Below are 14,479 nucleotides of genomic sequence, written 5' to 3' on the forward strand. Positions count from 1 at the left end.
CTTTACTTAGATTTACTTAGATTTGTGTGTATTGGGTACAGTGGGGAGAACAAGTATTTGATACACTGCCGATTTTGCAGGTTTTCCTACTTACAAAGCATGTAGAGGTCTGCAATTTTTATCATAGGTACACTTAAACTGTGAGAGACGAAATCTAAAACAAAAATCCAGAAAATCACATTGTATGATTTGTAAGTAATTAATTTGCATTTTATTGCATGACATAAGTATTTGATACATCAGAAAAGCAGAACTTAATATTTGGTACAGAAACCTTTGTTTGCAATTACAGAGATCATACGTTTCCTGTAGGTCTTGACCAGGTTTGCACACACTGCAGCAGGGATTTTGGCCCACTCCTCCATACAGACCTTCTCCAGATCCTTCAAGTTTTGGGGCTGTCGCTGGGCAATACGGACATTCAGCTCCCTCCAAAGATTTTCTATTGGGTTCAGGTCTGGAGACTGGCTAGGCCACTCCCGGACCTTGAGATGCTTCTTACGGAGCCACTCCTTAGTTGCCCTGGCTGTGTGTTCCGGGTCATTGTCATGCTGGAAGACCCAGCCACGACCCATATTCAATGATCTTACTGAGGGAAGGAGGTTGTTGGCCAAGATCTCGCAATACATGGCCCCATCCATCCTCCCCTCAATACGGAGCAGTCGTCCTGTCCCCTTTGCAGAAAAGCATCCCCAAAGAATGATGTTTCCACCTCCATGCTTCACGGTTGGGATGGTGTTCTTGGGGTTGTATCAATCCTTCTTCTTCCTCCAAACACGGCGAGTGGAGTTTAGACCAAAAAGCTTTATTTTTGTCTCATCAGACCACATGACCTTCTCCCATTCCTCCTCTGGATCATTCAAATGGTCATTGGCAAACTTCAGACGAGCCTGGACATGCGCTGGCTTGAGCAGGGGGACCTTGCGTGCTGCAGGATTTTAATCCATGACGGCGTAGTGTGTTACTAATGGTTTTCTTTGAGACTGTGGTCCCAGCTCTCTTCAGGTCATTGACCAGGTCCTGCCGTGTAGTTCTGGGCTGATCCCTCACCTTCCTCATGATCATTGATGCCCCACGAGGTGAGATCTTGCATGGAGCCCCAGACCGAGGGTGATTGACCGTCATCTTGAACTTCTTCCATTTTCTAATAATTGCGCCAACAGTTGTTGCCTTCTCACCAAGCTGCTTGCCTATTGTCCTGTAGCTCATCCCAGACTTGTGCAGGTCTACAATTGTATTCCTGATGTCCTTACACAGCTCTCTGGTCTTAGCCATTGTGGAGAGGTTGGAGTCTGTTTGATTGAGTGTGTGGACAGGTGTCTTTTATACAGATAACGAGTTCAAACAGGTGCAGTTAATACAGGTAATGAGTGGAGAACAGGGGGGCTTCTTAAAGAAAAACTAACAGGTCTGTGAGAGCCGGAATTCTTACTGGTTGGTAGGTGATCAAATACTTATGTCATGCAATAAAATGCAAATTAATTACTTAAAAATCATACAATATGATTTTCTGGATTTTTGTTTTAGATTCCGTTTCTCACAGTTGAAGTTTACATTTTACTCATTTAGCAGACGCTCTTATCCAGAGCGACTTACAGTTAGTGAGTGCATACATTTTTTTATTTTTTTTCATACCCCCCGTGGGAATTGAACCCACAACCATGGCGTTGCAAACGCCATGCTCTACCAACTGAGCTACATCCCTGCCGGCCATTCCCTCCCCTAGACGACGCTGGGCCAATTGTGCGCCGCCCCATGGGTCTCCCAGTCACGGCCGGCTACGACAGAGCCTGGATTCAAACCAGGATCTCTAGTGGCACAGCTAGCACTGTGCCTTAGACCACTGCGCCACTCGGGAGGCCCGAGTAGGAAAACCTGCAAAATCGGCAGTGTATCAAATACTTGTTCTCCCCACTGTATATGTTGTGAAATTGTTAGATATTACTGCACTTTTGGAGCTAGAAACATAAGCATTTCGCCACACCCGCAATAACATCTTGTAAACACGTGTATGTGACCAATAGCATTTGATTTGATTTGATTTGTTTCATGTTTTGTGTGGACGCCAGGAAGAGTAGCTGCTGCTTTCACAACAGCTAATAGGGATCCTAATAAAATAACAAATACTAAAAAATATATATTTCTTAACTCAAACGTCTGAGTCCTAAACGGTTGAAAGCACAGCGTCAGTGATGCACGACCTCTTGGAGCAGATGTAGGAGTTAAATGCCTTGCTCAAGGGTACAACTGCAGTCATGTCAAGTTGTACAAAGAGGGACCCTCTGTGTAAAGCAAAGTGTAATTTTACAAATCAGTTTGGCACGTTTTGTCTGATGCGATGTTGTTTTGTAAGTCTTGAGGGAGATTGAGGGAGTGAAACCTCTTCTTCTCTTCCTCCTCTCAACCTCTCTTATCTTCCTCCTCTCAACCTCTTCTTCTCTTCCTTCTCTCAACCTCTCTTCTCTTCCTCCTCCCAACCTCTCTTCTCTTCCTCCTCCCAACCTCTTCTTCTCTTCCTCCTCTCAACCTCTCTTCTCTTCCTCCTCCCAACCACTCTTCTCTTCCTCCTCCCAACCTCTCTTCTCTTCTCTTCCTCCTCCCAACCACTCTTCTCTTCCTCCTCCCAACCTCTCTTCTCTTCCTCCTCCCAACCTCTCTTCTCTTCCTCCTCCCAACCTCTCTTCTCTTCCTCCTCCCAACCTCTCTTCTCTTCCTCCTCCCAACCTCTCTTCTCTTCCTCCTCCCAACCTCTCTTCTCTTCCTTCTCGCCAGGCACTTACAGTGGGGAAAAAAAGTATTGTCAGCCACCAATTGTGCAAGTTCTCCCACTTAAAAAGATGAGAGAGGCCTGTAATTTTCATCATAGGTACACGTCAACTATGACAGACCAAATGAGATTTTCTTTTCCAGAAAATCACATTGTAGGATTTTTAATGAATTTATTTGCAAATTATGGTGGAAAATAAGTATTTGGTCAATAACAAAAGTTTCTCAATATACCCTTTGTTGGCAATGACACAGGTCAAACGTTTTCTGTAAGTCTTCACAAGGTTTTCACACACTGTTGCTGGTATTTTGGCCTATTCCTCCATGCAGATCTCCTCTAGAGCAGTGATGTTTTGGGGCTGTCGCTGGGCAACACGGACTTTCAACTCCCTCCAAAGATTTTCTATGGGGTTGAGATCTGGAGACTGGCTAGGCCACTCCAGGACCTTGAAATGCTTCGTACGAAGCCACTCCTTTGTTGCCCGGGCGGTGTGTTTGGGATCATTGTCATGTTGAAAGACCCAGCCACGTTTCATCTTCAATGCCCTTGCTGATGGAAGGAGGTTTTCACTCAAAATCTCACGATACATGGCCCCATTCATTCTTTCCTTTACACGGATCAGTCGTCCTGGTCCCTTTGCAGGAAAAACAGCCCCAAAGCATGATGTTTCCACCCCCATGCTTCACAGTAGGTATGGTGTTCTTTGGATGCAACTCAGCATTCTTTGTCCTCCAAACACGACGAGTTGAGTTTTTACCAAAAAATTATATTTTGGTTTCATCTGACCATATGACATTCTCCCAATCCTCTTCTGGATCATCCAAATGCACTCTAGCAAACTTCAGACGGGCCTGGACATGTACTGGCTTAAGCAGGGGGACACGTCTTGTACTGCAGGATTTGAGTCCCTGGCGGCGTAGTGTGTTACTGATGGTAGGCTTTGTTACTTTGGTCCCAGCTCTCTGCAGGTCATTCACTAGGTCCCCCGTGTGGTTCTGGGATTTTTGCTCACCGTTCTTGTGATCATTTTGACCCCCACGGGGTGAGATCTTGCGTGGAGCCCCAGATCGAGGGAGATTATCAGTGGTCTTGTATGTCTTCCATTTCCTAATAATTGCTCCCACAGTTGATTTCTTCAAACCAAGCTGCTTACCTATTGCAGATTCAGTCTTCCCAGCCTGGTGCAGGTCTACAATTTTGTTTCTGGTGTCCTTTGACAGCTCTTTGGTCTTGGCCATAGTGGAGTTTGGAGTGTGACTGTTTGAGGTTGTGGACAGGTGTCTTTTATACTGATAACAAGTTCAAACAGGTGCCATTAATACAGGTAACGAGTGGAGGACAGAGGAGCCTCTTAAAGAAGAAGTTACAGGTCTGTGAGAGCCAGAAATCTTGCTTGTTTGTAGGTGACCAAATACTTATTTTCCACCATAATTTGCAAATAAATTCATTAAAAATCCTACAATGTGATTTTCTGGAGAAAAAAATTCTCAATTTGTCTGTCATAGTTGACGTGTACCTATGATGAAAATTACAGGCGTCTCTCATCTTTTTAAGTGGGAGAACTTGCACAATTGGTGGCTGACTAAATACTTTTTTCCCCCACTGTATACGTATCTGTCCTAGACAGATGTAGTGCTGTATCAATAATGAATGGAGCAACTTCGATACTAGTAAGCACTCAATGCAAAGCCTTATCAAACAGGGACATCTGGACAACTACATTTACATTTACATTTTACTACATAGATCTTAGTCTGTTCCTCACTTTGGTCTCTTTCTTTCCCTCTCCATACATTATTTCTCTATTTTTCTCTCACTCTCTCCTCGCTTTCTGAACAAGAAAGGAACTGAACAAACTGTTTCATTTTGACATGCCCTGCCTTCAATTTCTATATCATAGAACCTTGCAAATCAACATTTCAGCATAGACCTTTTCCAAGGGAGGCTGGTAACAGTAATATCAGGACCTTCATTTGAATGCCCTGCAATAGGGACCACATCCTCCCTCCTTATTCCACTTAGGCCCAGTAGATAGCACATCCACAAAGTCAAAATGGTCTATATAGTAAAAATTCATGAAAACAAAAATGTGCTTTTTGGTATTAATTTAAGGTTAGGGTTAGTCATGAGATTAGTAGTGTGGTCAAGGTTAAGGTTAGGTTTAGACATATGAAAATGTATGCACTCACTAACTGTAAGTCGCTCTGGATAAGAGCGTCTGCTAAATGACTAAAATGTAAAATGTAAAATGTAAATAGGCTGGATTTCTGACTTTGTGGGTGGGGTAACTAGTGACGACCAGAAGGCAGGGGAGGTAAGATGACAAGCAAGCGCGCAGGTAAAGGATGCCCCCGGATCCCTAATCTGGTGAGGAGATCAGTTCCTATCAGGCCGAGCAGCCATCACAGCAAATTGCCTCTGTTATTCGCCTGCACAGATAGCCTAATGGCCTGGCATTGAATTTCATTGTCTCAGATGAGTTTACTCCCTGGAAAATAAAATAGATCTCTGAAGTCAAAACACGGAGAGACAAATGAGCTGAAAGGCTTTGTCAGCCCCAGAGTTCCTCTTTTACCAAGCAGCCAATTTACATCAACTGTCATTGACTTTAATATTTAAGGCCCACTCTTGTAAATATCTCGTCACTCATGCATAACACAATTCAAATCCTACGGCGGTTTTGTCAACAGGCAGTTTGGCACCATATCATATGAGAGAATATTTAAACTAATTGCTGCCTGTTGAAAGTGATAGCTCAAGATATTGCACATACTGTAGATCTAAACCAGGGCTCTCCATCCCTGTTCCTGGAGAGCTACCATTCTGTAGGTTTTAACTCCAACCCTCTTCCTGGACAGCTACCGTCCTGTAGGTTTTAACTACAACCCTGTTCCTGAAGAGATACCGTCCTGTAGGTTTTAACTCCAACCCTGTTCCTGGAGAGCTACCGTCCAGTAGGTTAACGCCAGACCTGTTCCTGGAGAGCTACCGTCCAGTAGGTTAACGCCAGACCTGTTCCTGGAGAGCTACCGTCCAGTAGGTTAACACCAGCCCTGTTCCTGGAGAGCTACTGTCTTGTAGGTTTTCACTCCAACCCTAAACTAGCGCACCTGATTCTATTAGCTGATTGATAAACTGAATCAGGTTAGTTACAACTGGGGTTGGAGTTAAAACCTACAGGAGGGTTTCTCTACAGGAACAGGGTTGGAGTTAAAACCTACAGGAGGGTAGCTCTCCAGGAACAGGGTTGGAGTTAAAACCTACAGGAGGGTATCTCTCCAGGAACAGGGTTGGAGTTAAAACCTACAGGAGGGTAGCTCTCCAGGAACAGGGTTGGAGTTAAAACCTACAGGAGGGTATCTCTCCAGGAACAGGGTTGGAGTTAAAACCTACAGGAGGGTATCGCTCCAGGAACAGGGTTGGAGTTAAAACCTACAGGAGGGTAGCTCTCCAGGAACAGGGTTGGAGTTAAAACCTACAGGAGGGTATCGCTCCAGGAACAGGGTTGGAGTTAAAACCTACAGGAGGGTTTCTCTACAGGAACAGGGTTGGAGTTAAAACCTACAGGAGGGTATCTCTCCAGGAACAGGGTTGGAGTTAAAACCTACAGGAGGGTATCTCTCCAGGAACAGGGTTGGAGTTAAAACCTACAGGAGGGTAGCTCTCCAGGAACAGGGTTGGAGTTAAAACCTACAGGAGGGTATCGCTCCAGGAACAGGGTTGGAGTTAAAACCTACAGGAGGGTATCTCTCCAGGAACAGGGTTGGAGTTAAAACCTACAGGAGGGTATCTCTCCAGGAACAGGGTTGGAGTTAAAACCTCCAGGAGGGTACTCTCCAGGAAAAGGGTTGGAGTTAAAACCTACAGGAGGGTATCTCTCCAGGAACAGGGTTGGAGTTAAAACCTACAGGAGGGTAGCTCTCCAGGAACAGGGTTGGAGTTAAAACCTACAGGAGGGTAGCTCTCCAGGAACAGGGTTGGAGTTAAAACGTACAGGAGGGTATCTCTCCAGGAACAGGGTTGGAGTTAAAACCTACAGGAGGGTATCTCTCCAGGAACAGGGTTGGAGTTAAAACCTACAGGAGGGTAGCTCTCCAGGAACAGGGTTGGAGTTAAAACCTACAGGAGGGTATCTCTCCAGGAACAGGGTTGGAGTTAAAACCTACAGGAGGGTGTCTCTCCAGGAACAGGGTTGGAGTTAAAACCTACAGGAGGGTAGCTCTCCAGGAACAGGGTTGGAGTTAAAACCTACAGGAGGGTATCGCTCCAGGAACAGGGTTGGAGTTAAAACCTACAGGAGGGTTTCTCTACAGGAACAGGGTTGGAGTTAAAACCTACAGGAGGGTATCTCTCCAGGAACAGGGTTGGAGTTAAAACCTCCAGGAGGGTATCTCTCCAGGAACAGGGTTGGAGTTAAAACCTACAGGAGGGTGTCTCTCCAGGAACAGGGTTGGAGTTAAAACCTCCAGGAGGGTATCTCTCCAGGAACAGGGTTGGAGTTAAAACCTCCAGGAGGGTATCTCTCCAGGAACAGGGTTGGAGAGCCCTGGTCTAGACTCTAGAGCAGTAGCCTGATAATCAGATACTGTATGGACTATACAAACGCCTGCTTTAGCCCACTTCATATGTGTTCAACATGACAATAATCATGACAGATGAGTATAACTCATTAGGTAAATCCGCCTTCAGTTTTAATGCCCACCATTTTTGTAATAACCTGCAGAACTCCCTGCGTCTTGATTCCCTGGTGCCGCTAGGGCAGTTTAGGAGTCTAATGTTGAATTTGTTAAATGAGAATTGCATTTGTTTTGAATAAATGTAAACATTTATTGTGGTGTTGAAATTGTAGTTAAATTTTTTTTTTACCTGTATTATATTGTTTGAACTATTTTGAAGTGGTTTAAACTGGTTTGTAGTGGTTTGAACCAATTTGAAGTGGTTTAAACTGGTTTGAACTTATTTTAATTGGTTTAAACTAGTTTGAACTGGTCCATACCATCACAGGTGGGCAGAGGGTGGCTCCACCAGTGGTTCTTCTCACAGACGAGCGGTTCTTCGTGGCTCAGCCTGTATCCAGGGTCACAGCCGAACGACACGGTCGAACCAATGGTGAAGTCCTGACCGTAACGCAACCCGTTGACCGGGAATCCCGGGTCCTGGCAGGAGTAGGTGTCCACCGTCACGCCTAAGGAGAAAATGTTAGATATATTATGGGGTCAACAACAAAGCAATTTACTTTCATCAAACATTTTATACAGGGAACAAGAACAAAGCTGTAGCAGTTTGGAATCATGAGTGTTAAAAGTTAAAACTATGGGTAGGGCTACAGATGTAGGATCTTAATTTGATCACCCTGTTGCAGGATAACTTTTAAACTTGTAGTGTATTTGAGGTTTAAAAAGGCTTCTGACATTTTTCATTTCTGGAATATGTATCTACCCCTACAAAATAATAATTCACATTTCCTGTTGCTGCAGGATTATTTTCCTTCTGTAGAAAACCTGCTCAAATTAAGATCCTACACCTGTAGGAGTTTTTCCTCAACACATGACCTGACCAGGAACAACTCGGCTACTAGACTTACTTTCGTAGATAATCTTAAATCCACTGTTGGAGCGGCTGTTGTCGGTGGTGAAGAGCATGTACAGGTGGTTAGTACTGCTGAACAGGAACTGGGGCACCTGGGTACCGTTGAACGAGCCAACCATAGGAGAGAGCAGGTTGGGCCCATCGTGGATCTCCAGGAAGTCATAGCCCAGCTCTGTCTGAAACCTGCACCAATGAGAGAGGAGGAATTATGAAATTTGGAACAATGAATTATGAAATGTAAGAATTTGATTTGCCTGTGGTAAACATATTCAGTAGTGCAGTTGCATAAACTTATATTAAGCCTACTACTGCACTAAAAAGCACTTTGAAAGGAGACTCTTTAAAAATACGCAATAAATAAGCAATACCATTCCATTATAAGTGCCTTCATTGATGCAAAAATCCATTCTCCGTCTTCAACAGTTAGAAAATGCTAATAAAATAAAGTAACTATATTGATATAATGGACACGCACTTATCAAAGGTGATCTTGATGGAGCGTCCCGGCTCGGTCTCAATGACCCACTCACAGCTGAGGGAGTCCTTATAGTATCCAGGCCACCCTGGGGACAGGATCACCCCACTGGGAGCGGAGAAGTGGCCTCCGCAGGGGGCTATAGAGAAAAATACCGGGGGGGTAGAAAGAGAAAGAGAGAGAAAATACATTTTCTTAAAAGTTTATTGGTGTTGTTGCCTTTTTATATTGACCTGGCACCTCTTCCTGTCTAAAAAAAATACCTAAAAATGCCTTGCTTGCTAATCTAGAAAACAGTGTCCTACAGCATACTGTACATGTTACAAGGGCAGCTAAGCAGACATGAGGCTCTTCATTACCCTGCCCATATGAGTGATGTCACCACAGCATCAGGAGCCATGTGGAGCAGGGTGAATGACTGACAGGAAGTCAGATAGAAGGTGACTGGCTGGCCTACAGCACACTTGTTTCCTGTCCCTGTCCCTGTCCCTGAGCATCGCTGAGCCTCCCCTAGCATCCTCCAACACACAGTTGAGTGTCCACTCCGCTTACACTCACTTAGGCTATTGTCTGTGTTAGGAACAGGGTAATTGCCCCCCAAAATTGTGCATGTACAGACGCACACACACACACACACACACACACACACACACACACACACACACACACACACACACACATAATATTTACCTTCACATTTGGGAATGGGACCACTCCACATCACCTTGCCGTTGTCCAGCTCGCAGGTGATGGTCTTGGCCCCCTGGGTCTTGATGAAGCCATCCTCACAGATCACTGAGATGGAGCTGCCCAGTTGGAAGTTGTCCCCGAAGCGCCTCGCATTTATCGGGATGCCCGGGTCGGGACACTCATTGTGGCCGAACGCTGAAAACACATGGGTAAATGTTGGCTATTTATGATCTCGCTTTGGCAGATGTAACCGACGTCACTACGGCTTCGCTTCCTCCACTGTCCCTGTCCCCTTACTGGGCTTGAAGCAGTGGTCCTCTGATCACAAACAAATGTGATGGCTCACTTGAAAACCTACAAACCAGTTGCACAATTGAAAAAGGTCCAATTCAATGGTGCGCATGTATCATTTTCATGATGTTGTCAGCCAACCCGTCTATAGTTATGTACATCTATTGTATTTTCATGTGCAGGTCTAATATATTGCATTGCACAACTCTTTAAATGTGTGGTTTTCAGAATGTTTATTTTTTAGGGGTGGATCAGCTTTAATATTGCTTATAGATTGTGGCTTCTATCAATGTAATTTCCTGTATCATTTCCAATCCCTCTCATATATTTTTTATAAATATATACAGTACCAGTCAAAAATGTGGACACACCTACTCATTCCAGGGTTATTCTGTATTTTTACTATTTTCTACATTGTAGAATAATAGTGAAGACATCAAAACTATTGTCACGCCCTGATCTAGAGAACTCTTGTTGGTTGGGTCAGGGTGTGAGTTTCTGTATAGATCTATGGGATTGTATTTCTATGTTGGAGATCTAGTATGTTTATGTCTAGGTTTGGCCGGGTGCGATTCCCAATCAGAGGCAGCTGTCGCTCGTTGTCTCTGATTGGGGATCATACTTAGGTAGCCTGGTTGCCTACCTTAGTTGTGGGATCTTGACTCGTGTTTGGCTTGTTGTGTGTAGCCACTGTTTGAGCTTCACGTTTTGTTATTTTGTCAAGTGTTTATTCGTCTTGATAAACAAGTACGCATACCACGCTGCACCTTGGTGTGACCCGTCTCTCAACGATCGTGACAACTATGAAATAACACATATGGAATCATGTAGTAACCAAAAAAGTGTTACACAAATCAAAATATATTTGAGATTTTAGATTCTTCAAAGTAGCCACCCTTTGCCTTGATAACAGCTTTGCACACTCTTGGCATTCTCTCAACCAGCTTCATGAGGTAGTCACCTGGCTGGAATGCATTTCAATTAACAGGTGTGCCTTGTTAAAAGTTAATTTTTGGAATTTCTTTCCTTCTTAATGCGTTTGAGCCAATCAGTTGTGTTGTGACAAGGTAAGGGTGGTATAGAGAAGATAGCCCTATTTGGTAAAAGACCAAGTCCATGTTATGGCAAGAACAGCTCAAATAAGCAAAGAGAAACAACAGGCCATCATTACTTTAAGACATGAAGGTCAGTCAATACGGAACATTTTAAGAACTTTGAAAGTTTCTTAAAGTGCAGTCGCAAAAACCATCAAGAAAACTGGCTCTTATGGGGACCGCCACAGGAAAGGAAGACCCAGAGTTACCCGTTGCTGCAGAAGATAAGTTCATTAGAGTTACCAGCCTCAGAAATTGCAGACCAAATAAATGCTTCACAGAGTTAAAATAAAATACACATCTCAACATCAACTGTTTAGAAGAGACTGCGTGAATCAGGCCTTCATGGTTGAATTGCTGCAAAGAAACCATTACTAAAGGACACCAATAATAATAAGAGACTTGCTTGGGCCAAGAAACACGAGCAATGGACATTAGACCGGTGGAACTCTGATGAGTCCAAATTTGAGATCTTTGGTTCCAACCGCCGTGTCTTTGTGAGACGCAGAGTAGGTGAACGGATGATCTTGGCATGTGTGGTTCCCACCATGAAGCATGTAAGAGGAGGTGTGATGGTGTGGGGGTGCTTTGCTGGTGACACTGTCGGTGATTGATTTAGAATTCAAGGCACACTTAACCAGCATGGCTACCACAGCATTCTGCAGCGATACGCCATCCCATCTAGTTTGCGCTTAGTGGGACTATCATTTGTTTTTTAACAGGACAATGACCCAACACACCTACAGGCTGTGTAAGGGCTATTTGACCAAGAAGGAGAGTGATGGAGTGCTGCATCAGATGACCTGGCCTCCATAATCACCCGACCTCAACCCAATTGAGATGGTTTGGGATGAGTTGGACTGCAGAGTGAAGGAAAAGCAGCCAACAAGTGCTCAGCATATGTGGGAACTCCTTCAAGACTGTTGGAAAAGCATTCCAGGTGAAGCTGGTTGAGAGAATTTCAAGAGTGTGCAAAGCTGTCATCAAGGCAAAGGGTGGCAACTTTGAAGAATCTAAAATCTAAACTATTTTGATTTGTTTAACACTTCTTTGGTTACTACCATATGTGTTATTTCATAGTTTTGATGTTTTCACTATTATTCTACAATGTAGAAAATAGTAAAAAATAAAGAAAAACCCTGGAATGAGTAGGTGTGTCCAAACTTTTGACCGGTTCTGTATATATTTACATTTATTATTTTCCCCTAACCCTACCACACCTCCCCTAATTGAGTAAACTAATTGACAACAACACTTAGGCTTCTACTTCCTGCTTGTACATACTATTTACATTTTACGGACACAGTATATTTTACATTAGTTATCTTTTGTTTGTTTTTAGTCCCATCCTTCAGCTACCCTCAACCCCTCCCATCTATCTCTGAAGACCATCCAGTTTTGATTGATATTTGCCATATCTTTTTTAATGGTGCTGTGATGTTTCACAAAAGTTCTGAACCTTTGTATTCTCATAGTTTCTACAGATTGTAAATTAAAGATAAACATTTTTGCTAAGTGTATTATTATTTTATTGATTAATTGACTGTGACTTTTCAGATCCCCCAGCAATGCTATTTGCAGAGTTAACTCCAGGTAAATTTTGCAAATCTTCAGCCAGTCCTAAACCTGCGACCAAAAACAAACTTCATATGGACAGTACCAAAACAAATTTATTTTTAGCGAAATCTGCAGTGCTGGGATGGTTATATCCCCCATATATATAACATTCTATTGGTTGCAAGAATTTTTTATAATAATTTAAATTGAAAAACTCTAAGTTTTGAATCCGGTGTCGTTTTGTGTATCAGTTAATAAACCATGTGCCATGAAATCGGTACATCCATAATCTCTTCCCAACTATTTTGCAATCTCTATGGCACAGCTGTCAATGTTTTGGTCCTTAAATGAAATTGGTATACTTTTTTATTTATCACCATTTTCTTTAACCAATTTTGGTCTTTAATGCCGGACCTTGTTCTGTCTTTTTTTGGTGGATTAAATTGAAATTGCAAACAACTTTCTATGCCTTGTTTTGAAAATAGTGATATTTTGGAAATCATTTCATTTTCAAATAACTGAAAGTGAGAGGTTGTAATCTGAATAAAGTGAAAAAGGTCATTCTTGAACACGGGGTGAGCCATTCTTACTAATCTGCTAGAGAACCAGTTCGTATTTTAAGTATAGGTGTTGTATGACTGAAGCCTTTAGTGAGAGGTCTAATGCTTTAATATTTAATATTTCTTTCTCTATTATGAATAATATTCATATTCATAATATAAATAGGCGGTTTAATTTAGTCTGGCTTGCCATTCCAAATACAATGTAATATTTTTGGCTCATATCATTTAAAAAACAAGTCGTTAGGTGTAGGCAGGGCCATAAGCAAATAGGTAAACTGGGATATGACTAAAGAGTTAATCAAAGTGATTTTTCCACAAATAGACAGGTATTTTCCTTTCCATGGTAGCAAGATTTTATCTATTTTTGATAACTTTCTATTAAAATGTATTGTAGTAAGATCATTTATTTCTTTCGGGATATGAATACTGAGTATGTCCACTTCACCGTCAGACCATTTTATTGGTAAACTACACTGTAATGTAAAAGTTATCCACCCCCCCAATCCAATACGTAATATAGTACATTTATCATAATTTGGTTGTAATCCAGAGAGGTTAGAAACATTATCTAGATCCTCTATGAGGCTATGGAGGTATCCAAATTGTGGATTTAAAAGAAAACATGATTCATCAGCATACAATGACAACTTTGTTTTTAAGCCCTGGATTTCTAGCCGCTTGATATTATTGTTGGATCTGATTTGAATAGCTAACATTTCGATGGCCATAATAAATAGATATGCCGATAGTGGACAAGCTTGTTTTTACTCCTCTGGACAGTTTGATACTTTCTGAGAAGTAGTCATTATTTACTATTTTACACCTAGGGTTACTATGTATTGTCCATGTAAAAAACCTGTCTGATTAGGTATGAATAATATCCGACAATACCTTTTTAATTATATGCTCTTTGCATTTTGCTAGAATTTTTGCTTCCCAACACTGAAGAGTAATTGGCCTCCAATTGTTTAGATCGTCTGGATCTTTTATATTTACCACCTGGGTCCTGTTTCAGTAATAGTGAAATCAGACCTTTTTGTTGAGTATCTGATAATCTACCATTTTTATAGGAGTGGTTAAAACATGCTAATAACCGTCCTCTGAGTAGATCCAAAAAGGTTTGATATACCTCAACTGGTATGTCTTTCTTTGCATGAAGATCTAATGTGAGGTATCCTTCACTAGTGACAATAGAATGGAGTAAATCTTGTCTCCAATTGTCTTAAAAGTTGCTTTTAGAGAAAGAGAATGATAAAACATATAGGCAAAAAAAAGCTACTACAAAGTTGTTGTTTTCTTGTTTTTTTGGGACGTAACATATCATACGAAATGGATGACGTAGTACACAATTGTGCACAATTTTCGTGGGACCCATTAAGGCTTGTGAGCACTACTTTCAAAACTACTGGCTGAAATATACATAAGGTCTGGAGCATCACTTCAAGGCAATATT

General features: G+C 42.3%; 1 protein-coding gene across 1 annotated transcript in view; it reads right to left on the reverse strand.

The window, feature by feature from the left end:
• The window catches only part of LOC121571845 (CUB and sushi domain-containing protein 3-like), a 558,910-nt gene that overhangs the window by 243,774 nt on the left and 300,657 nt on the right, over positions 1-14,479 (reverse strand). The window contains exons 15-18 of the mRNA XM_041883584.2: positions 9,522-9,716; positions 8,832-8,970; positions 8,352-8,539; positions 7,764-7,952 (exon numbers count right to left, since the gene is read on the reverse strand). Coding sequence (XP_041739518.2) covers positions 7,764-7,952; positions 8,352-8,539; positions 8,832-8,970; positions 9,522-9,716 — 711 coding nt within the window. The remainder of the gene's footprint in view (positions 1-7,763; positions 7,953-8,351; positions 8,540-8,831; positions 8,971-9,521; positions 9,717-14,479) is intronic.

The sequence above is a fragment of the Coregonus clupeaformis genome, chromosome 8 (assembly GCF_020615455.1).
Source record: "Coregonus clupeaformis isolate EN_2021a chromosome 8, ASM2061545v1, whole genome shotgun sequence".
Taxonomy (NCBI): Eukaryota; Metazoa; Chordata; class Actinopteri; order Salmoniformes; family Salmonidae; genus Coregonus; species Coregonus clupeaformis.